The 24,010-nt window shown below is 59.1% G+C and overlaps 1 protein-coding gene across 1 annotated transcript in view; it reads right to left on the reverse strand.

Annotated features, from left to right (window-relative positions):
- TNRC18 (trinucleotide repeat containing 18) overlaps positions 1 to 23,643 on the reverse strand; it is an 83,949-nt gene extending 60,306 nt beyond the window's left edge. Inside the window, exons 1-5 of the mRNA XM_046665464.1 lie at positions 23,277 to 23,643; positions 20,907 to 21,339; positions 3,314 to 3,469; positions 902 to 1,027; positions 1 to 458 (exon numbers count right to left, since the gene is read on the reverse strand). Of these exons, the coding sequence (XP_046521420.1) occupies positions 1 to 458; positions 902 to 1,027; positions 3,314 to 3,469; positions 20,907 to 21,093 (927 nt within the window). The 5' untranslated portion in view covers positions 21,094 to 21,339; positions 23,277 to 23,643. The remainder of the gene's footprint in view (positions 459 to 901; positions 1,028 to 3,313; positions 3,470 to 20,906; positions 21,340 to 23,276) is intronic.
- Between the last annotated feature and the right edge of the window lie 367 nt (positions 23,644 to 24,010).

The raw sequence follows: 24,010 nt of genomic DNA on the forward strand, positions 1-24,010 counted from the left end.
CTCGTCCTGGCGCGCCGCCTCCTTGGCCACCAGCGCGGGGATCCCCGCGTCTGCCGCCCCGTTGCAGAGGCTCAGCGCCGGCGGCGGCGGCGGCAGGTTCTTGCCCTTGGACTCAGCGGGGCCTGTGCCCGGCGCCCGCGGTGGCCCCGGCTCGGCCAGGAAGGGCGACAGGCGCTCGGCGAGGCGCGGGGGCCCGCGGTCCTGGCGGCCCTCGGCGCGCGCCTCCTGGGTCAGGTCCACCACACCGCGCGGGCCGGCCGCGTCCTCGCGGGCCCGCGGGTCCTTCTTGCCGAACAGCGGGGGCGGCTCCCCGCCGCGGCCCGCGCGCTCCTTGGCTGCACCTTCCCTCGACGAGCCTTTGGCTTGGGTGCCGGAGGAGTGGCCGCCCGGGGTCCTGGAGGAGGGCGCGTGGGAGTGCAGGGCGCCCGCAGCCCCCGGGCCGGGCAGGTAGAAGCCGTCTGCGGAGAAGAAAAAGGCAGCCGTGAGCCCGGCCCAGCGCGGAAGGGGGACCTTGAGGGGGGTCAAAGGGGACCCTGCAAGACCCCAGGGGTGGGGAGGACCGTGCACAGCACAACCCTTGGGAGGGCAGACCCCGGAAACGGATAGAACCGAGTTTAACTCCAGCCTTGGCCACCGACTCAGGTCCTCTCTGAGCCTCAGTTTCCTCCTCTGTGAAAGGGGGCGAGGCTAGGGTTGTTTTAAGAGCTGCCCACAAGGCCAGAGACTTAGACGAACAGAAGACAACCAAAAGGCACCAGAAGGCTCTTGGTGGGCCCAGGGGAGCCTGTGGGGGCAGAGCTGGGTGCTGCCTGGAATACTCAGTAGTGATGGGGGCCCCAGAGAAGCCCCTCAGAAGGTCCCCCACCCTCCAACCCCGGGTCTCCCACTCCTGCCTCCTGACCTTTCTGGGTCTCGAAAATGCTGGGCTGGCCCAGCTGGCTGAGGAGGGGGCTCCCGCTGCTGGGGGGCTCCAGGTGGTTCAGGTGGAGGTAGGACGGGTACAGCCCGCTGGGCAGGTGGGAGAAGCCTGGAAAGAGAAGCGAGGAGCCGGGCTGGGACCCCGCTGCCTCCCGCAGGGAGCTCCCTTCCGGCCCTCGCTTCTTCTTGGCCATAAAGGGTCCTGGGTGTCGGCCCCCTGGGGCAGGGTTCCCTGAGGTTTACCACCAGCTGCCCAGGGCCAGGCCTGCCCGCTCCCAACCCTGGCACTCCAGGCACCCCTCCAGGCCCAGGCAGCCCCCAGGGGCTTGGGTGTGACGTTCCCCAGGAAAAGGATCAGAATGGATCCAACTAGGAGGGTGGTGATGGTGATGATGAAGATGATGGCAGATCTAATCACAGGCTAATAAGCACGGTCAACTGCTTGGCCTCTGTTATTCTCATTTAAACCTCAAAAAAAAAAAAAATTCCTGAGAGACACATACTTTTAATAAACCCATTTTACAGATGAGAAAACTGAGGTTCAGAGAGGACCACTTGCCCAAGGTCACACAGCAGAGGAGCCTGGCTTTGAACTGAGGTCAGCAGGACACACAACCTCAGCCCAACACACACTCGACTGAGTGCTTTACTAGTTTAACAGGCCCCTGCTCTGCTGTGTGACCTGGAGCAAGTCACTCACCTTCTCTGAACCTCAGCCCACATGGCATCACCAGCTCCTGGGTGTCCCAGGCGGCCAGGAAGGAATTCCTCCTGCTGAGGATCCTACAAGGCCCCCACCAGGGATGCCCAGAATCAGGGTCTCATGGGACAGAGAAGACAGGAAGGAAGGGGTGGCCACGGAGAGAGAACATGACACTGAAAAGGGCATATGGAGAATGGAGGCCCAAGAACCACTTGGCAGGGCCCAGAAGGCCAGGCGCTGGGCCCAGAGGAGGGTCCTGACACTCTGCCCGAGTTGTGGGTCCCACAGGACCACAGGCCCCTTGCAGATTCCTGAGGGACTAGGGGCCCCCATGTCCCAGTGGCTCCCTCTGAGCCTGGGGACGCAGGACCTGTCCCTGGCCACACTGGGCCCACGTCTCCTCCCACAGCATCACCTGATGATGATGATGAACACCCACCACAAAGTAACAAAGACGACCTGATACACTCTGTCCCGTTTAGTCACTGAAGCCACGCTCCTCGGCAGGCCTGGTCCCCTGCTTTCTCATCTGTGAAATGGGCCTAGGAGTCCCCAGCTCGCGGCTTGTTCTCAGGACAAAGGGGTTCGAGGACGCAGCCCCTGGGACCTAAGAAGCGCCTGGGGCATTTGCCGTCTTGACTGTCATTCCCAGTCCTCGTCAGCAAAGGGGGAACGGGCGTGAGGGAGCGCAGAGGAGCCGGTTGACGGGGCACGGGCACGGACGCGGCCTCTGCTCTTCAGGCCCCTCCAGCCACCCCGTAAGCAGGCTCAACTGCGAGGCTCAGATGGGAGCCCAGCCCCGAGGGACTGACTGCCCGCCATCCCAGGCCCAGAGGCAGGCCCGCCCCCTCTGTGCAGGCACACCCGATTCAGGGTCCTTGGTGAGACACCGGCACAGGGGAGGAGCAGGAGACCAGGCTGCTGAAGGCCCGGGAGGACCCTCAGCCTGCAGTGGGGGCTCCCAGGACCCCCATCTTCCAGGACCAGGAGCACCAGAGGGTGCCCAGGAGGCAGGAGGAGGGAGCTGGCGCCCCGCATCCCGAATCTGCCAGAGGCGCAGGTTGGGGAGGAGCGCAGGGTCCCCCAGGCCCATCCCTTCATGCAGAGGGGAAACTGAGGCTCCAGGGAGGTCCAAGATTTGCTCAGGGCCAGCAGGAAGCTGGGCCGCAGCCCCTCCAAATTTAGGGGCATCAGTGCAGAACCGCGACAAGAAAGGCCAGTGGTCCCTGGTCCCATTGCTCCCACAATTACTAGCAAGCCTGCTGTGCGCCCGGGAGACGGGCGAGCGGAACAAACTAGGCCCTGGCCGCAGAGCTCACTCTGGTGGCAAAATGGCTATCTCACACACCAAAAAACACAGAGATAAACCCGTCATCACAAGTGAGAGGTGGAATGGGGGATGGGGGAGGGGGGTTGGAGCTGAGCCCTGAAGGAGCAACAGGAGACAGCCAGTGGGGTGGGGGTGAGGGGCTGCAAGCAGCAGAACAGCTCGTGCAAAGGCCCTGTGACGGTGATTAGAGGAAGCACTGAGCGTCTGAAGAACAGCACGGAGGCCGGGTGACAGGGCTGGAGCCCCACCGGCCACAGCGAGGAAGGGTGACCATGGAGGTGGAAGAGAGGGGGCAGACTTGAGAGGGTCTGGGGACGGCAGCCTAGCAGCCCTCAGCCCCTCCCACCTGGCATGCTCCTTACCTTCGTGGGCGTGGGCGGCCCACAGCTGCACCATGGGCAGGTTGCTGGGGGTGGGGGAGCGGAAGGAGAGGTCAGAGGGCAGGGGCACCGGGCTCCCATGGGACGAGGCCGAGGGCCCCATCCCGCTGGCCACAAAGCTGCCCAAGAAGGCCTCGCCTGCAGAGAGAAGGGGACGCTGTGAGGCAGCCACCAGGCCACCGCCGCCTGGCCCACCGCCCCCAGATTCCCATCTCTCCCCCACTGCACGGAGCTGACAGGGGCAGGGAGACCAAACCCCAGCCCTCGGCCTCAGGACGGGCCCAGGTCAGCTCACCCGGACCCAGGGCTTGAGAAAACTGCCAGTGACACAGAGGGGGGCCAGAAGAAAGCCCCCACAGCAGAGCCTGGCCTCTGGGACACCCAACATCTCAGCAGGAGGGCGTCACCGTCCCCACATGCAACCAACCCAGATGCGGACCAGCCAGTCCTCCCCATCTGCAGACGAAAGCTGAGCTCCGTGGGGGGGGCGGGGGCCTCCGGAGGCCACAGAGTGCCGAGGTGGAGGAGGGCTTGTGGTCTCAACCCCTGCTCGCGTTCGGAGCCCCTGGACCGGGGAGGACACAGCAACTTGAAGACCGACCTCCCGGAGGACCCCGCAGCAGCCCAGGACAGGCCCAGATACACCACATCCTCCGCCGGCCCATGCGGGAGGTGCCGGGTACCCATTTTACAGATGAGGAGACTGAGGCTCGGAGCCAGCAAGTGCCTGGTCAGAATGCACACCCAGCAGCGCGGCCCCGAACGATGGTGAATTAGCGGATGAATCAGGGAAGGAATGAGGGCAGCGGGCCTGTGAGGCTGCATTGCAGGGGGCCGTCCCTCCAGAGAGCAGAAGCCACCAGGGTCCCTCACATGGGGGCAGTGGTGGCTGACCGCTGCTCAGAAGGACCGTCACCCCTGCCACACCCCATGCAGCCAGGCCCACGCGTACATGGGTGCCTCCCCCGCCCCCACCACCCGGGGGCACAGCCCCCCAAGATCATCGCCCCCCCTAGATCATCACCCGCCGTCCTCCAGGTCACGGCCAAAGGCAAGCTTGCCCCCTGGGCTCCCCTGTCCTGGCCTGCCCCTCAGTCAAATGGGGATCATGCCACCTCTACTGAGAGTCACGGTGAAGAGGGGAGGATGTATTTAGCAACAATAATAACAACAAATGGCCGCAGCGCCCACGCACCGCGGCCCGGGGCACCCGGCAGTGTGCATGCGAGCGGTTTTGAATCCTCCCACGTACCCTCGGGAGGTGGGGTGGAAGGCTGCGCAGAGCCGGCACGGGTGGCCCAGAGAAACGAAGTGACCGCAGGGGGGGACGCGGACAATGCGTGCTACTCGGGTGCCCAGGGGACCCAGCCCGGCCCACAGGGGGCTCACAGACCCCCCCACCCAACCTCTGGGTCTCCAGCCGGCGTGCATGCTAGGCCTGTATACAGCAGGCGCTCACTCACCACCTCCTGGGGGCACAAAATCCCCAAACGTCCACCTAGACCCTCTGGGGTCCTCATAGGGAAACTGAGGCTGCAAGGGACAGGGCATCCACCTTGGTCCTCGGGGCGGAGACAGCAGCAGGCGGAGCCATGGGAGGATACCTTCTGGCCACATGCGCCATCACCGACACCCCATGGCCAGCCCCCCAACTCCAGCCCGGCCCCGCCCAGCCCCTCACCGGACTCCAGCGCCAAGCCCTCGGGACCCAGGGCCATGGTGGCCGGTGCGGCCACCCATGCGGCCCAAGCTGGGGTAGTAGGGCCTCTGAGCCCCGCTAGGCCCCAGACTTCCTCCTCGGCAGGCAGGCGGGTGGAAGGCTCCGGAAGCCGGCAGCCAGAAGTTTGCGCAAGGCCTTACATCAGCCGCCAGCTCTTCCTGCCCCGGCCGCGCGGAAGCCCGGTGGCCCAGGCCTGCCCCTGCCTGGGCTTGTGACACCCGCCCCGCGGTACCCTGGCCCGGATGCCACCAACGGCTCCCGCCCACCACAGGGCCCCAACGGTGCCAAACGCCCTCCCGGGGGGCCCCGGCCAGAGAAGCCGGTGCCCTGGGGGGACCGTGGGCAAGCCTGTGCCTCTCCGAGAGCGGCGGTTGGCGGCTCTGTAAAACGGGCACCATCCCCACCTCGTCACCAGCCACAAGGACACCAAGCATGACAGCAGCATTTATCCGCACATATTCCGCCCCCACTCTCCCGAAGAGCCGAGGGATGGACCCCAGAAACAAATTAGATAAACGTGTGACGGCTGGATCCACCCGGTCCCCAGGGCGCCCCCCGCCCCACCCCGTGTCCTCGTACACCCGTCATCCCCTCCTCAGGGCCTTCCCTGTGCCTCAGACACCCTCCTGGCCACGCCATCCAAGCCCCCAACCACGGTGTCCCCCTCGGACACCTTGGAAGCGTGGATCCGTGTCTGGGGGGGGAGCTGTCTGCACCTGGCCCCCAGCAGGGGTAGACTTTTGGACCAACTCAGTGCATGAGCATCCTTTCCAACCTCACTGGGCAAAACAGACAGATGCACCACTGGGATCCAGGTCGGGAGGGAAAGTAAGGCAGCCCCCGACCCCCGAGGCCGCCACGCGCCACCTGGCTGTCCTGCCTGGTCTCGCTGGGGTGGGGCTGAGGATGGGCAGCTGACCCCACCCCCACCATCCGCATCTCCAGACAGCTTTCTGAGGCCCCCCTTGCCGGTGCCTGGCACTCTCCCAGGGTCTAGGTACACACCCCGACTCCTTGCACTCTCCCCTGGGGACCCAATGGTGGCCTTCAGGGCTCACCGAGACGGCTGCAGGCCTCGGGGTTCTGGGGGAAAGTGCCAGTCAGGCCTGAAGCCAACTGGCCTCTCCCTAGACTTTGCTGGAAATCTCCCAGCACAGCCTGGGTTGGGAAAGGTCGCACCCAGGTCTCAGGCCGCCCGCTGGTGACTGGGGGCCTCCGTGCCACCTGCTCACCCAGGTACGTATCACACTGGCCGCCTGTGGCTACTGAGCCTTGAAATGTGGCTGGTGAGACGGAGGAACCGCATCTTTTATTTCATTAAATTTTAATTAATTTAGACTTAATTTAGCCACCATCTGGGCTGAAGGCTCCTCCTTGCCGGAAACTGGAGCAAGGGCAGTGGCAGGGCCTCTGACGGGCCGGTCCCCCACCACGGGGATCCCCAGGGGTCCGGGTCAGGGTCCGAGCAGGACCACCTCCTCCACCCAAAGTCCATCTGTCCTTCCTTAAAATGAAAATTCAGCTTGGAAGCTGGAGAGCGCTGGAGGCTGCCCACGATGAACCAGTGGCTTCCTCGCACGCTGGAAAATGGTTAATCCCACGGTGTGTGAATTCCAGCTCCATTATTTTTTTAAAAACCACAGTAAGCTCTGTCCTCTGCCTCTGAATCCAGGGCTGTGAGTACCCCCCACCCTGGGGCCTGGACCAGCCGCACTGCCCGGGGCGCCCCAGGGCCCCAAGCAAAGCAGTGCCACGGGCCCCCCCGTCCCTGGCCCGGCCCCCTCCCCCCCCGGCCCCCCCCCCCCCCCCACACGCAGCCCTGGGAGCGAGGGGATCTTGTTACCCCCATTTTACAGATGAAGAAACCGAGGCTCAGAGAGGCCGCCCAAGGTCACTGAGCCTGGACCACATGGCACAGCGGCACTGCAAGCACACAGCCACACCCAGCCCTCGGCTCGGGAGTCCCCCTCAACCGCCCCTTAGCTCCACGCCAGCCCCCTGCCCCTTGAACCCTGAGTAAGGGAAGCCCCCCGCACAGGGCCTGGCCCTTGGAGGTGCTTGGAAAATGGCCTTCTCCTTCTCTGGTCCCCGGGGCCACCCCGGGCACGAAAGGAGACACGGGGCCCAGCTATGCGGTGACGTGCCCCCCCGCCATTCCCTGGCCAGCAGCAGGGAGCTGGGCACACACACCCCACCCTGCCAGGCCTGAGCTCCCCTGTCTGTGCCCCCTCCCTGCACCAAGTTAACAGGCCCTGTCCCCAGCTGGGACCACCAACATCCCAGCCCCTTGCACCCCTGACACTGCCAACATGGACAAGCACCTTGGGAACACAGCAGAGACGCCTGAGCTTGGGGTGTGGGCCAGCCTGTTCCCGGCCCTCGCCACCCCCCTCACCAACACCCAGAACACAGGAAGGGCTTCAGGGGTTTGTCAGCACCAAGGCTGGCCACGGTCACCAGAAGGGTGAACTCGAACCCAGACAAACTGCGTGTTCCCTCGTCACTCAAGCAGGGCGGCTGGGGGCTGGGAAAGGAAGGCCATCCAGACTAGGGGCTGTGCTCTGCCCGACTGCTGGCAGGACCCCAGAGAGGAGAACAGAGAGGCCCCCTCAGCCAGCCAGCGGAATCTTGCCTCTGTAATGGATGGAGTAGCCGGGGACCCTTCTAGAAGTTGACTATATAAGGGCACCTGAAGTCCTCGCTGGTGGGAGCGGGGAGAACCCGATGAGATCATCGTGGGTACAAAGGTTTGGTAAACAGCGAAGGACTCAGAGGACTTTATCATTGCAAACGGGCTGGGCTGGAAAATGGAACAGCACACCCACAGGCTGTACCCCAGGGCCTTTGCATCGAAGCCTGGAATCCATTCCTCCCTCCAGATACAGCAAATTATCAGTATCCTCCTTCTGCATATACCTCACTCTCTTCTCTTACAGCCCACGTGACACTTGATGAATGCCGCCTTCCCTAACCACGATTTTTAAAATTGCAACCCAGCCCACCACCCCCCCACCCTTTCCTGAATTATTTTTCTCCATCGTGCTTATCACTGTTTATCATTCCATATACACATTAGTTCCTGCTCTGTTGTAATTCTTTGTTTATTGTCCCTCTCCACCCACTGGGACAGGAGTCGGCAAGCTTTTTCTTAAAAGGTCCAGATAATAAATACTTTAAGCATCACAGGCCTATGCTGCCTGCCGGAGGGGAAAAAGCCACAGGCCACACTTAAACTATTGGGCTTTGTTCCAACAAAACTTTATTTACAAAAAACGGGAGGTGGGCCAGATACGGCCATGGCGCCATGGCGTGCAGACCTCTGCGTGATGAGGTGGGTTTACTCCACCCCCAGTGACCCACCACCCACTGCACACAGTGGGTGCTCAATTAATGCTTATGGAGCAGACAATGGGCAAGGTCGTGATCAGCTAGGGCTGAAGAGAGGAGGGCAGAGGGGTGGCTCGAGGCTTCAAGGCTTCCATTCATCTTGTTTCCCCATCCCCCTCAACTCTGGGAACGAGGATCTTTGTCCCTTTTACAGATGGGGAAACTAAGGCTCTGACTCCAAAATCTATGCTCTTCCAAACCACCCAGACCCTAAACCTCTATTTTCATGTTTTCACACCCAAAGGCCCCTCCCTAACCAAACACAAGTAAACACGCTTTCCCTTTCTACTCTGAAAGGTCGTTTTGGCCTCCTCACAGAGGAACTGCGTTCCCCTTAAGATGTCACCACAGGCTACTGGAGCATCTTATCAGCACGACCCAATCAGGGTGACGGCCCAGAGAAGGGCTCATTCCAGCCGCCACGTGGCCGGCCGAGGCGTTTCCATGACAGCCGCTGCAAACGGGCAGGACCCCCTGGATGAGGCGACCCTCAGACTCCCACCGATCCGGAGATCTCTGTGACATCTAAGCCGGGGATGGGCTGACGCCCTCGCCGCGTAAAGAAAGCATCTTATGGTTCAGTAAGAGGCGCAAGCCGCTCACAAACGAAGGGCGGGAAATGGCCAAATTCACTCAAAAGTCCAAATTCACTCAAAAGTCCAAATTCAGTCAAAAGTTCATACAAAGAAGTATGAAAACAGGATGATGTCATTTGCATCTAGCAAATCAGCGCATTTTTGGGTTGGGCTGCAGGGAGGCGGGGGGCGGGAAGTAGCAGAGGGAACACTGCAGCCACTGGAGCCGAGGTTCTGGAAGCAAACAAGCAGGTCTGGGGAGGGCCCGTGGAGGGGTGCAGATCCGCCTCCGGGGTCCCTCCCTCGGAAACCGCCAGACTTGTGTGAACCGACTAGGATGCCGGCTGCAGCCCACTGACCTCGAGATTCAGTGCAACCCCAATGGAAACCCTGGCAGAGGGGGTGTGTGTGTGTGTCTGTGTGTAAAGGGTGGGCGCCAGGGGCTGGGGGAGGCGGGGGGTGGGGGGTAGTGTTAAATAGGGACAGGGTTTCAATTTGAGGTGATGGAACGTTCTGGAAGCAGATGGTGGTGATGGCTGCACAGCAATGCGAATGTGCTCAATGCCACAAAACTGGACATCTAGAACTGGTTAAAACGGTACATTTGTGGAATGCGTATTTTACCAGCTTAAAAAAAAAAACGTTATAGAGAAACACAAAGGGTCAAGAACAGCCAAGGCGACCTTGAAGATAAAGAGCCACGTGGGAGAACTCAGAATCTTGAATACCAGAACGGGTACACACACGCAATAACACAGCCGGTGCGGCCTCACCACCGGTCCACTCGGACCTCCATATGGGAAAAGCCTCTCCTTCACACCACACGTAAAAACCCATTCCAGGCAGACCGTAGATCCACATGTGAAAGGCAAAACAAGAAAGCTTCTAGAATAAAACACTGAAAATCCTTTCATGACCCAAAGGGCAGCCAAAGGTTTCTTATAGACCATATGAAAAGCACTAACCATAAACATAAGATAAAGACACTAGATTATATTATAATTAGGAACTTCTATTCATCACATGACACCACAAGGGGAAAGACAAGCCAAGGGGAAAGACAAGGCGAGGCACTGGACAGAAAACGATCTGTGTGGCATTTCTCCAATGAAGGGCTTATAGCCAGCATATATAAAGAACTCTGACAAATCAATAAGAAAAAGGCAGACAACTCACTGTAAAAATAGGAAAAAGACTTGACCGGAGGATCATAAATAAGGGGGTCAAATGGCCAGTAAACCCACATCAAGATCTTCAGCCTCTTACACCTCGGAGAAAGTGGGAATTAAAACTACTACCCACCCACTCGAAGGGTTAAAATGTCAAGAAGGAAAGATGGACAGCATTAATATGCTGCCAGAGGGGTTGTCAATTAGGACTACCACTCTCGAACAGTCTGGCAGAATCCAGCAACCTCTCTGATCCAGCCACACCCCGGTAGGTAGGTGAACAAGTGAGCATCGCCACTCAGAATTCAAGAATTTTCCCACCAGCCACAGCCAAAAACGGAAAACGCCCCAAATGCCCATCCACAGCTGGGTAAACAAACTATGACCTTATCATAGATGGGAACACCCCCAGCAAAAAGGAACCACAGCCCCACAAATCTCACAACCTCACGCAAAAGGACACACTGTGTGCGTCCCAAACACGAGGTGCACAAGGAGGCGAGTCCAGCGTCTGCGGGTTTAGGCCAAGATAGGGGTCCCCATGGGACAGGGAGGGGGAAGTGACCGAACGGGGCGTCTGGGTTTCTTTTTGAACCTGGTTGATGGGGACACGGGTGGGTTCAGATGGTGAAAAACGAGTCCAACTGAACACAGATGATCTGTGCTCTCATTTCTGTGTGTATCTTAAACCCCAATAAAAAACATCTTTAAAGAAAGGTCAGCGGGGGCAGAGGGAGGCCAGTCTGAACACGAGCCCAGTAAAGAGTCCATGTGAGTCATTTTCATGGAACTCTCCGTAGATGAAATTTACAAAAACCGAAACAAATACATAAAAATGAGCCAAGAAAGAAAAATCCTTATTCATACCCCTCCCTCTCCCCAGCTCTCGGCTCTCTTGCAGAGAGCTCAGGCCCTGCTCCTAGATCCCTCACTTCCCCCCTGCTGTGTGACCTTGGGGAGGTAATGCAACCTCTCTGTTCCTTAGTTTCCTCTAAAGTAAAATGAAGAAGCCGTGACTGGGGCCTCACTTGCGTCCTCTGCTTCGTGGCACTCCCCTCTCCCGGGAGGAAGGTGCCACGTGACAGAAAAGCAAGGCTGAGGGGCAGAGCTCAAGGCTGGCGTGGCGGGCGGGGGGCTTACCAAGCGCATTCTTGATGCTGTGGCTGGGCCACGGGATCTGCGGCCACTGCCGCCTTCTCCGAGCTCCCATCGCTGTGGCACAGGCCAAGGGTCTAGGGCTGCTCTGTTCCTCCAAGCTAAGCAAAGGTCCAGGAGCTGGGGGAGCCACCAGGCCAGATCAACCGGCTCTGCCCCACCCCGCCTGGAGGGGAGGAGTCCAGTGGACCTGGAGGCTGGCCTGGGGGAAGCGGGAGGCCTGCCCCCTCCTCCCCACCCCACCCTGCCCCTTGCTACAGGGCTCCGCTGGGAGGCAGCCCTGACCCCCCCAAGGTGGTCAGACCCCTAGAGGCATCTTTTAGCATCCCAGAGCTCCCAGCTCCTTGCCACCACAGGCCACAGCAGGAGAAGGGCAACCTGGGTTTAACTCCAGTCCCTCCCCGTCCCCGAATATAGGCCCCCTGTGGGCTGGGACCCCGCCCCCTCCAACCAGACATCCAGCCCACAAAGTAGGTGCGGAGTATAAATAAAGGGAATCTCAAGGCAGCTGAGAGCCGAGGCCCCAACCCGGCCAGTGATATGCAAAGGTACCCGCCCCGGTCTCGGCCTCGCCCCAGGGCTCCAGACATCCTTGAATCTACAGCAATTACAAAGGATTTCCCCACTGATTCCTCTTCTCCCAGCCAGGTCCTGGCCTAGAGGAAGAGGCAGGGATCTAGGGAGGGCCTTCCGGGAGCTGCGGGGGCAAAAGCTGCCCCCTCTGTGTGGGGCAGGCAGAGACAGAGGAGCCAGGGCCCCAGGCCCCTGGGCCGCGGCAAAGACAGCGGGCGGGACCCCAGAAGTGGGGCACAGCACTCCATCGCGACAACTCCTTTCCCCAAAGGCTCCCGAAATGACGGTGCTGTGGTTTAAAAAGGGGAGAAAACAAGACGAATGGAATGGAGACCACCTCCAGGACACTGGAAGCGGGAAAACAGAGGGATCGATGGAGCCTTGGAGGGTCTTGGGCTGGATTCCCAGGGCTGGGGGCGGGGAGGGGGGAGCAAAATGAAAACAGGATCTGGGTACAAGTCTCCATCCTTAAAAGGTAGACTCAGGTGTTGGAGGAGGGGCACACAGGCAGGAAAGGGAAACTGGTGGCAAGGAAAAACCTACAGACCCAGGGAGCCCCATCCTTGGATGTGAGTCCCAGCGCCTTGTTAGAGCCTCCTTTTTTTTTTTCCCCTGAGGAAGATTAGCCCTGAGCTAACATCTGCTGCCAATCCTCCTCTTTTTGCTGAGGAAGACTGGCCCTGAGCTATCATCCCTGCCCATCTTCCTCTACTTTCTATGTGGGACGCCTAGCACAGCATGGCTTGCCAAGCTGTGCCATGTCGGCACCCGGGATCCAAACCAGCGAATGCCGGGCCGCCGAAGCAGAACATGCTAACCTAACTGCTGTGCCACTGGGCCAGCCCCAAGTGTGTCCTTCTTAAATACAAAGAGTCACCAATCAGTCACCAGACGCCCCCAGAAGTCTTCACCAAATGAGGGACAAATGAGAAAAAAAAAAGATCCAAAGGAACAGAGGCAATGCATGAGAGAAGAAAATTCCAGGAAAAAATACAATTGACATCCTCCAAGTGCTGAGAACAAATGTATCCACGAAACAAGAACAGGATGCTATAAAAAAAAAAAAAGGAAAGAGGAGCATCCAGATTATAAGAAAGAATTCCTAGAAATTAAAAACGACAGCCTACTTAAAAAACTAAACTGAAGGGTTAGAAGACACGGCTGAGAAGATCTCCTAGAAAGTAGAAAAAACAAAGAGAGATGGAAAATAGCAAAGAAAGTTTAAGAAAAGTAGACGATCAGCCAGGACACCCAGTATCTAGTAGGAGTACTACAGAGAAGAGCCAAAAGGGTGGAAAGAAAGTTATAAAATACTAATAAAATTAATAGCAGTTCAAAAAACTTTCAGACTGACGGACTTGAGTTTCCGGAATGATATGGTCTATGGAGCACCCATCACAGCAAAGGCAAAAAAGACCCCCAGAAAGTTGGGACATCAACTTGAAATTTCAGAACACCGGTGAGGAAAGAAGAACAATGTTAATATCTGTGAGGCTTCCTTTGTGCCAAGCAACGTTCCAGGGATTTAGGTATCTGAGCCCCATTAGTCCTCACACAAACCTTTTATGGAAGTAAAAAGCAAGCACTATGACTCATTTTACAAAAGAGAAAACTGAAGTGGAGGGTCAGGTAGCCTGGGCAAGGCCACATGGCTAGTAAGTGGCAGAATGTGTCTGCAAATTGCAGAGCCCATGCTCTCAACTCTTACGTGGCTCTAAAAAAAGTTCGCGCACAAAGATCAAGAATGAAAATAGCATCCCACTTCTCAAAAGGAACAGTGGAATTGAGAAGGGGATGTTGCAATTCCTTCAGGACACCAGGGGGAAATTATTTCCAAAATGCCAGTCAAGCTTGAAGGTGGAATAAAGGTATTTTCAGGCATCCTAGGCCTCAAAAAATTTGCCTTCCGTGTACGGTTTCACAGAAGGCTACTGCAGGATGTGCTCCGCCAAAACAAGGAAGGAAAGCATGGGAAGCAGGAAACAGGTGACCCAACACAGCAGAGAGGGAAAGTGAGTTTGAAGAATGATAGCTCTACGACAGGCCCAAGCACCCACCAGGTGAAGCAGAGGAGAGCAGGAAGATGGAAAATTCTAGGAAGGTAATCCCAGAAAAGAAAGAGGCAGCTCGTCCAAAAGATCGGACCAAATGAAAAGGGTACCAAGAGACTGGAAGACAGAGACTCTAAGAGATCTCAGCAAATGAGAAAAAAGAAGCAATTCATAACCCCAGGAAATAAAGAAATGAATTTTATTATACCACTTGCCTCAAACATAAACAATATTTACAAAGCCAAAGCCATAATAATAAACCGTATATTTCACACCTACTGGGGGGATAGAGGAAGTAGAAATGGGCGGGGGGGGTGATGTTACAACAACAGCAATCATAAGCATTTACTAATTGCTTTTTATATTCCAGATACTGTACTAAATGCTTTCCATGTATTAACTACTTAATCCTCACAACAACCTCAACCAGGCAGATCTTATTATTACTCCCCATTTTACAGAGGAGAAAAGCAGAGGACAAGAGGTAGACAAACCCGTCCACGGCCTCACACTAATAGATGGGAGAGGGGCCAGCCCGGTGGCACAGCAGTTAAGTGTTCACGTTCCGCTTCGGTGGCCCAGGGTTTGCAGGTTCGGATCACAGGTGTGGACAGGGCACCCCTTGGCAAGCCACGCTGTGGCAGGCATCCCACATATAAAGTAGAGGAGAATGCGCATGGATGTTAGCTCAGGGCCAGTCTTCCTCAGCGAAGAAAAAAAAAAGAGGAGGATTGGCAGATGTTAGCTCAGGGCTGAGCTTCCTCCAAAAACAAAAAAGAGGGATAAAATGATATGCGACATTTCCTCTAAAGTTTATATTAAGCATAAAGCAGAACCGTGCACTTTCAAGTGGTGAATTTTACAGTATGCAAAGTATTCCTCAATGAAGCTTAAAAAAATAAAGGGAGAAAAAAGTTTAAAAACACACACGCAATTAGCCATTACTACGTATTCACCAGAATGAATAGAATTTAAAGAGACTCACGATGTCAAGTGTTGTCGAACACGTGCACCTATGGGAACACTACTGCTGGGAATGTACGACCACTGGAAAACTCATGCCTGCTAAAGCTGAACCGACATGCACCCTGTGACTGAGCAACTGCACTCTCAGAGACTATATATCGCTCTCTCCAAAGAAATGCGTGCCTGCGAGCACCAAACGGCCACGTTCAGAGCAGCTCTAGTCTCAGCAAACTCTGGAAAGAACCGAAAAATCCATGCACAGGAGAGCAAATGAACTGTGCTCAGCTGATGGAGTGGAGTACTATACAGCAACGAGAAGTCAAACTACAGCCACACACAGCACGGGGCACTCTCCCAAGCATCAGGTTGAGCGAAAGCAGCAGAAACAAAAAAGGGCACGTTGTAAGATTCCATTTACAGGCCGTTCAAAAATAGGCAAAACGAATCGAAGAACAGAAAAGGAGAATGACGTTGGGGGCGGGTAGGTGGTGACGAGCGGACAGCAGAGGGAGCCCTCGAGATGCTGGAAGGGCGCTGAGCCCGAGCTGGCTGGCGGCTACCCCGGGGTGAGTTCATTTTGTAAAAATGCAATATCGTGAACACTCAAGATTGCAGCATTTTACAGGGTATCTGTTACACAGACAAAATAAAGGAGAAAAATAAAATGAAAATGATGAGTTCGGCTTGGGACCGTGGCATCTAAGGAGCCCGTGGACCACACACAATTACTACACAATTCCAGAGGCCCTTAGAGGGGACGGGCCTCCAGCAAAGGATTCGTGAGTCATCAGCTAATGAGGATCGTAAGGACAGCAATCGCTTTTACTCTAATTTGCGGAGGGCCGTACCTGCGAGAAGGACCCGGCTGGCACTTGCTCATTCAAACTTCACAGCAACCGAAGGAATTCGGTACCACGGAGGGGCCCATCTTACAGCCGAGAAAACCAAGGCTTAGAGATCATCCACACCCAGTGAGTGCAGAAGCCAGATGGATCCTCAGCTCCTAGGCGGTCCTGCCTCCAGATAAAGCAGTTCTTCATCTGGAGATTAAAAGGTAGGGCTCCCAGCTGGCTCACGAACGCCCAGAATGTGCAAAATTGCTAGCGAGAGTGTATGAAGTGAGTTTTTGTTCCGGGCTGAGGGTCCATCCCTTTATGAGCTCGTGAAGGAACCCCGGATGCAGATGGTGGGTGCGTTCGTGGCCCTCAAAGGTGGCGAGGAGATTTGGCGGTTCCCACATAATGGCCTTGAATCCTCCAAAATTAGATGCCAGGCCTCCGTGGGCAGTGGGGTGTAGTGAGGACCCTAGCCCTGGGGGCCAAGACCAACCACCAGTCAGGGCTCCCGGCAGCCCCTAGGGAGCCCCAAGACCTATCCTGACAGCGGCTCCCATTGGTGCCCTCAAAAGCTGGCCTGGGAAGCAGAGGACAGGGGTGGTCAGGGTGATGGGGCTGGAGTCTGGCTGGGAGTTAAGTCAGATCAGACCGCAGACTGGTCCATGCCTGGAGCCAGGAGCACCCTAAGCTGGCCACATCCAAATCAAGAAGGGCCGATGCCACCCTTTCCCAAAATCCGTCCCTCCACGCCTGCCCGAGGGGCACTTTTCCAAAAGCCCGGCTGTGGTCCACACGGACCTTAGCAGCCCCACCTCCACAAGGCACCAGATCCTAGTCACCTCCAGCCTGCCTCCCTGGTCACTGTCCCCTCCTCCACCACCTCCTCACTGGTCACCGGCTTCTCTCCGCATCTACCAGACGGCCTCCAGCCAGCAACCCAGACTAGTCTGGTTAAATGCTTATTTTGAAATAATTTCAAATTCAGGGAATACTTGAAACAGTACAACGACCTGCCACACGACCTTCCCCGGGCCCGGCAATGGTTACCCGCTTTCTCACGCTATGTTATTTGATGTCACCGGATCGTCATCTCCCGTATATACCTAAGCTGTAGATATTATCTTTTCTGCTCCTGAGCCACTCCTGAGACTGAGTCCTAGACAGCGCATCCCTTGCGCCTGAACGGTTCAGCGCTCTCGCTTCCGAGGAGCAAGGTTATCAGCTTCATGAAACACAATATCGATTTGATCCTATCGGCTACTCTTCAGTCCACATTCCAATTTCGTCAATTGCCCCAATGATGCCCTTCCAAGTCATTTCTCCCCTGATCCAAGATGCAATCGAGGGCCACACATGCCTTCGGCTAGCACATTTTCTGCCTCTTTGAAATCAAGACCGGTTCTCCGCCTTCCTCGGTCTTGGGTGCCATGGACATTCTTTGAGTCCAGACGGGTTCTAAATGTCCCTCTGTCTGAGTCACTCCCTCTGTTTAAAACCCTCCAGTGCTCTCTCCTTCCTCCCAGTTTGAAATTCCAAGACCTCATTACTGGCTTCCAGAGACCTGCAGGGTCCACCCTCCTCCCACGCCCCCCCCTTACCCACCCACCATCAGGCTCACAGCCCCTCACCACTCTGGCCACAACAGACCCCCACATTCTCCTTCCTTCACGACCTGAACCTCGATTTAAAATGATCTCCGTCGCGACTCTGTGTGTTCACTGCCTGGCCCCACACTAGGATGGGAGCTCCAATGAGGGCAAAGATTTTTGTCTTGTTTGGTTCCTGCTGGATTCCCAGGGCCAGGGCGGTGCCTGGCACGCAGGAGGGCCTTGGAAATCATCTGCTGAGTAAATGAACAAGTGTGGAAAGAAGGAAGAGCTGGGGGAGAGAGCTCAAGAACCAGGAGGCTCCGAGAGCCAGGGGGCTCTTCCACATTCCAGAACCTTCCCGAGGCCTCCCTGGTGTGTCTGACCAGACGAGGAAGCACCCAACAAATCTCTCTTATCTTTGGGATCACCTCACTCCACCAGCCAGTCTACTGATTAATCTTTTTAAATCAACCCCAGGAGGCTGACAGGCTGGATTCCAGAGAACGAGACGATCGGACCCTGGAGAAGGCTAGTGGTCCCCTATTGTCCACTGGCCAGTCCAAAGTGCAGGGCCTCCCCAACCTGATCCTTGGGTCCCACCCGCCATTCACATAGCCTCCAGGGGCCAGCCCGGGGAGTGGGGGCAGGCAGAATAAACAGCCAAGTACAAAATCCTGCTAATAGCTCTTTAATTGCAACCTGAGGACTCAGTCCAGGCCTCGGAACCCCAGAGCAGAGGCAAGCAGACCAGGTGCTTGTCACTTACTTGTCCATTTCACCCCCCCTCTGGGAACATTTAAGGGCTCCCACTGCAAGAGTACTCAAGGTTAAGAGACAAATAAAGCCACTTTCACCCCAACACCACCTTCACCTCCTCTTCTGCAGAGAAAAGAACCAAACCCCTCGGCCTAGACCCCCGTTCCGGAGGCAACCTCCCTGTCCAGACGTGCCTGGATGGGGTCCCAGCCGCGCTCCAGCCAGGGTCCCCTCCAGTGGCAGCTCCCTCTGCCTGGGAGGACTCATCCACCAGGCGCTCCCCGCCCACGCTGGAGTCCAGAGGTAACAGGGCCTCTCACTACCTCGCTGTGTGACCCCGGGCAAACGGCTCAGCCTCTCCCAGCTTCCCAGTACAAAAATAAACAAACAAAGATAGGGCTGATAACGCTGGCTAGACCTAAGGAGTTGACAGCCAAGAAGGAGAGGGCGTTGAAAGAGAAAATTTAGCACCTGCACCCCGCAAAGAAAGGGGGGGGAGGGGTGCTGGGTTGAGGAATTTGTAATCCGGCCCCACCCCAAGCAGTGAACGGGGAGCAGCTCCCCACCTCCCGGCTAATAGGATTAGCACAGAGCGCGCTCTGGGCGTTGGCCTGGGGTCCGAGGTCTCCGAGCGGCCAAAGTGGGGGCAGCGAGGGGCAGCGCCAGCCCCCTATGCTTCCCTCCCAAGTGGGTACGGCCAAGGGGCAGCGCTTCCCGCGCCCGCCTGCTATTTCCTCCATGACCTCAGCCACCGAGCACGCAGAAGTCAGGCAGCTCCTAAGGCAGGAGGCGCCAAGACAGGCCTCTGCAGCCACCTCCTGCTGGACTTCTGGTCCTGCCTGCCCCCAGCTGAAGCCGCTTCGCCTCTCCCGCCGCAGCCTCCCCATCTACCCCACGGGCGCGGGGCGCTCAGGCTGCTGCGCCTGGCTAGACGCGGCCCGGGCACGGTGCGCGCCCGCAGAGGTGCGCCACGAGGAGTGGCTGTTTTCCCTGCTTCCGATTAGGGCACCTGGCCTCTGCCGGGCCCGAGCCAGATCTGAGCCGGGCAGTCTTCGGCGCCTTCTCCCTGACTCTCGGGAGGCGAGCGAAGGCCCCGCCAGCCAGGAAGAGCCGGGATCTGACTCCCAGGCCATGCAACTCTGCCACCACCCCGGGTCGGACCGAGTGACTCGATGAGCTCAAAAGACGTGCAAACACAAAAATTCCCGCGGCCTCGGGTGGCGCGCAAAAGGGGATGGCCCAAGTGGCCCTTTGTACCGCAGGGCCGCCCCCAGCCCTTCCTCTAGGGTCTCTCTAGGGTCCTTTGCCCAAAGCGCACCACTTGGGTGAAAACCCTCGCCCTCGTGGCAGTCCCCCCCTCCCCCCGGGGCAGAAGGCAGCCTCCAGCTCCGGGGGGCCACGACCTGGTCTTCGCGCCCCCGCCGTCGGGGATCTCCGCGCTCCGGGCCGCGCGCGCCCCTCCCCCGCCCAGCGCCTCACAAAGGCCCTTTGTCCCGCCGAGTCCCGGGACTCTGGTTCCTGAAAAGTCCCAGGAAAAAAACCGACTGAGAGAGACAAAATCCGCGAGCGCAGCCGAGAGGGCAGTTGGGGGGGAGGGGGGAGGGCCAAGGCAGGACTGCAGCCGGTGTCCCCTCCAAGACCCCAAGGCCGAGGAGAGCGTTGGGGGGTCCCCGAGAAATCGCAAGAGTCCTAGACTACACTTGGAAGTGAGAAAAGTGGAGTTTTTAAAAGTCGAAGCGTCGGGTGCCAGGCACAGAAGCTGGAGGCAGCCGGGGAGGAGGGACCGGGTCTCCCGCGGCGGCCGAGGGCAGGTCTGGAGGCCGCGCAGCTCCCTTCCCACCCCGCCCGGCGGGAGCTCCACGGTGCGCCCCGACAAGCTTCTCCCTCCCCGGCGCCGTCTCCACCGAGCCTGGCCGGCCCCTCTCGGGGAAACGGCGGAGGCTTCCGGGCCTTCTCGGCCACCTCCTTCCACGGTTCGGTGTCAGACCCAAGGTTTTTCCTCCGCCGCTCGTGCCCGGCGCGATCGGCTCCCGCACCGCCTCCTTCCCGTGGCTTCGGGGATGGCGACGGCCCAGTTTCTGCGTCCCTGCCGCGCTGCGCGCCCGCCCTCCCACCGGAGAACGAGGGGTCCCTGGGGCCGGGGTCGCTGCCTTCCTACGGGGGCGTGGCTCCTGGGACCGCCGTTCTCTTCCCCGGGGACGAGGGGTCTCCTGAGGGCCTCTGCCCACCTGCCAGAAGCCACGGTCCCAGAACTGGGGTCATCATCCTCCCCGCACCCCCGGGCGCCGGGGCTGGCCTGACCCCGCACCGCGCGAGTGGAGGAGCTAGGAACGGAACCCGGGCCGACTGGAGCCGGCAAGAGCGTTTGCCCGGAAAAGGATTCGAGCTGGGGGCGCGGAAGTCTCAAAAGGCGTGAGACTCGTTTGTTCTTTTCTCGCCCAGATTTTTAAAACTCCAACCCAAGCTCGAGCCGCAGGGGCTCCGGGGTTGGAATCATCGCTAGTGGCTCCGATTTTGGCAGACACGTGCGCCTTGGGAGTGCCTGGCTCGCCTGAGAAGACAGCCGAGCCGCGCGCCCCTCTCTGCCGGGGCCTCCGGACTGGCCTCTGCTCTGGGCCCAGGGGTCTCCCCGCCCCGGGAGCTGAGCCCGCCCGCACTCCCGTGCACCGGCCGAGGGAGAAGGGGCACCGCGCCCCCGTTGCAAACGGCGGGGACAGATCGAGGAGTTCTTCCAGGGGCCTCCCTCCCCAGGATCCCGGGGGGGACAGGAAGGGGCGGGCATAGCGCAGGACACTTACCCGGGTGCGGGTGGAGGTTGAGGCCGGCCATGTACTTCCCGGGCGGCAGCGGGCCGGGCAAGCCCGAGGCGGGCAGGCGTCCGGCCGTGGCCGCGCCCACGCGGTGGCTATCCATGGCCAGGCCGGAGAGCAGCGGCGGCGGGGGGCCGTGCACGGACCGCGGGGGCCCGAAGTCTCGGCCATCCATCCTCCGCGGGAGTGCCGCGGCCAGCCCCCCACCCGGCCCGCGGGCCTCGCTCAGTTGGACCTAAAAGTTCGGTCTCGGCGTAGTCCCAGAGTCCTCGGGCGGCGGGGGCTCCGCGGCGTGCATGGCGGCGGCGGCCAGCGGGGCTTGCGCTCGGCGGCGGGCCCGGAGCCCGGGGCGCACAGGCGGCCGGCGGTGGGGCCCCTCCGGGCGGCCAGGCGGAGCTGCGCGAGGCGGCGCACACGGCGTCTTGGCGGGGAGAGATGGGCCGCGGAAGAAACAGAAGGGGGAAAAAGGAAAAAGGGTGGGGGGGGAGAAAGAAACAAGTTTCAGAAAGTCGTCTTGACGTTCGGGATCGGCGGCTGGCGGCCAGATCTGGCGGCCAGAAATAAAATCAGAAGTAGCCCCTTTTTCGTAAACAGTAAAAATCCATGCTCCTTCCTCCAGCAGCTTTAGGCTCCCGGGGACCCGACTCAGAAAGCGGCCGGTGGCGCGCTGCGCCCCAGCCCGGACTCTCCCTCGGCGGCTTGCGCGGCCTCCCGAAACTGGGGAAGGCCCCTCGGCCGCGCCCGGGCGGCGCAAATGCAAACCTCCAAACGGGTTTGATGCCTCGGCGTCACATGCTCCGGGGTTTCAAACCGTGAAACCTTTCCATGAGCAGTCTGAAACGTCTCCCTAAACATTATGTCACTATCTGATGCGCAAAGTTTAATATTTAACCTTTGGGGGCTCTCGCCTCCCTTGTCTGAGTTTGGTTTCCCCGAGAGCCGCCGAATTCGTGGGGCTTTTTCGGAAGAGAGGTGCAAAGCGGGTTTGTTATTTTTAAGAAGACTCGCAGCTCCTTCCCGCCGCCCCCCTTGGGCCACTGGGAGTCGCAGAGTCTCGGTCCGAGGACCCGAGACGTGGCATTCTCGCCCGAGGACTGGAAAGAATCTTCCAAAACAAGCTTTGGTTTCATTTTCCAACGCCCTGGCCCGGGAATCCTGCGATCCGAGGACGTGGCCTGGCGCGGGGGATTTGGGGGACGTCAGAAGGGAAGGAAGGGGCTGAAGGGCCTCGCTCCTACCCCAGCTTCCCCCCTCGCCCCCCAAAAATAACCTACAAAGAAAACCTTCGCAGCGCGGGCCGACCGAGGGGCGCCTCCCCCAGCGTTGAGTAAATCCCCCTGCAGTTCCAGTTTAAAGCTGTTTGTTTAAAAGATCTGTCGTTTGCCGATTCCCGTGGGGGCGGGAGAGGGGTCTTGGAGCCAATCCTGCCCTCGCTCTCCGTCTGCCCGCGACAGATCGGATGCCCGAGTCCGGGAGGCCAGGGCGATCCGAGAGCCGTGGATCACGCCAAAGCCACCGGCTCCGGGTGCCCGCCCTGCGCCCTGCACCCCGCGCCCAGCCCCCCGAGCTGCAGACCCCCTCAGCCCAAACCACCCCCCCCAGGTCTCCTTCTCCAGCCTCCCTCCCCAAGTTTGCTAAGGGTGCTTATTTTAACCCGGTTTTGGTTACAAACACCCCCTCCCTCCCTCGCTCGCTCTCTCCCGTCAGGCTCTGGTTACCAGATCCGCGTTTACTTTCGAAAAATCTAAGATCGCCACATCCGAGGATACATGTCTTAAGAAGGCGATGAGCTTTCCGGGTTTTTTTGTAAAAAATGTTCTTTATGTAGTTTTCTTTTAAAAGCCAGCGTTTCGGAGCAAGCCCCGGCGCCCCACTTTGGAGAAGTCGGGGTGAAGCCCCCCGGAACACCCTCGCTCTGGCAGAGAAGCTGGCTCTGGCTCGGCCATCTGCGGGCTCCGCCGCGTTCTCCCTACTTTTCTCCCCCTCTTAAATGCAGTTAAAATGGCTGAATTCCGGCTTTTAATTAAAAACAGCCTATAATCGAAAACGTCTCGGCGTCCCTGGCTCCCCCGCCGCCTGCCGGGAACCGAGAAGGGAACCGACGCCCCTCGGCCCGGCTGGGAGGGCTGGAGTGGGGCTGGGAGCTCAGGTGGGCGCCCGGGGCGCAGTGGCCTGCCCCCACCCCTCCCGGGGCGCCCCCATCTCGCCGGCCCCGGTCCCCGATTCCGTTCTCGGCGGCTGGGAAACTGCGGGGATGCCCCGGCGCCCCCGGAGGGGGAGGCGGGATCGGGGACGAGCTGGAGAAGTTTGGAGACCATCGCGCCCGGCCAGGGGCGGGAGGGCGGCCCGGCGGTGTACCTGGCGAGGCGGGGCTCCCGGCTCCGGGCTCCGGCGACGGCGACTCCGGTGGCGGCCCCGGCTCCCGGCGCGGTTAGGCGCCCGTGCTGCCCGCCATCCCGCGGCCGCTGCTCCCCTTCGCCACCCGCAGCCGCCTCACACTTTTTGCCCGCCTTTCCTTTTTTTGGTAGAAAACCGCTCCCCGGGCCGAGCGCTCGGCGCGCCAACTCCTCCGCCCTCCCGCGGCCGGGCTCCCGCAGCCCCCGGAAAAGCCAGCTTTCCTCCCGCCGAGCTCCCCGCTTTTTAATAAAATCCAGGTAGCGCCGGTTTAAAGAATCCCAAATCTCCATATACAGCCCGGGATTGGAAAAGGTACATTACACAACCCCCCTTTCAAGTTCCTCTCGCTGGATCTAAAAAAAAAAAAAAAAAAAAACCCAGCGGGGGGGGGAGGGGGCGGCTGGGGGAGGGGAGTACTCTCCGGCGATGAAACACGCATTGTTCCCGGGCGCCCGCCTCCCCCCGGGCCGGCCCCCGGCCCCCGCCCATTGGCCGCGCGCGCCGCCAATCACGCGCATGTAAACACCTTGGCCCTCAGCCATTCCTATAAAACCAATTACGGACCAAGGGGCTCCAGCAGTTTCCAGGCTCCCCTCGGCGGGGCTGAATGATCAAAACTGGTGGTGAGAATTTTTCCGGGCCGTTTCTAGGCAGCCCTCCCCCTCCACCAACTCGGACCCCCCCCTCCTCCTTCT

Source organism: Equus quagga, chromosome 7, assembly GCF_021613505.1.
Source record: "Equus quagga isolate Etosha38 chromosome 7, UCLA_HA_Equagga_1.0, whole genome shotgun sequence".
Lineage (NCBI taxonomy): Eukaryota > Metazoa > Chordata > Mammalia > Perissodactyla > Equidae > Equus > Equus quagga.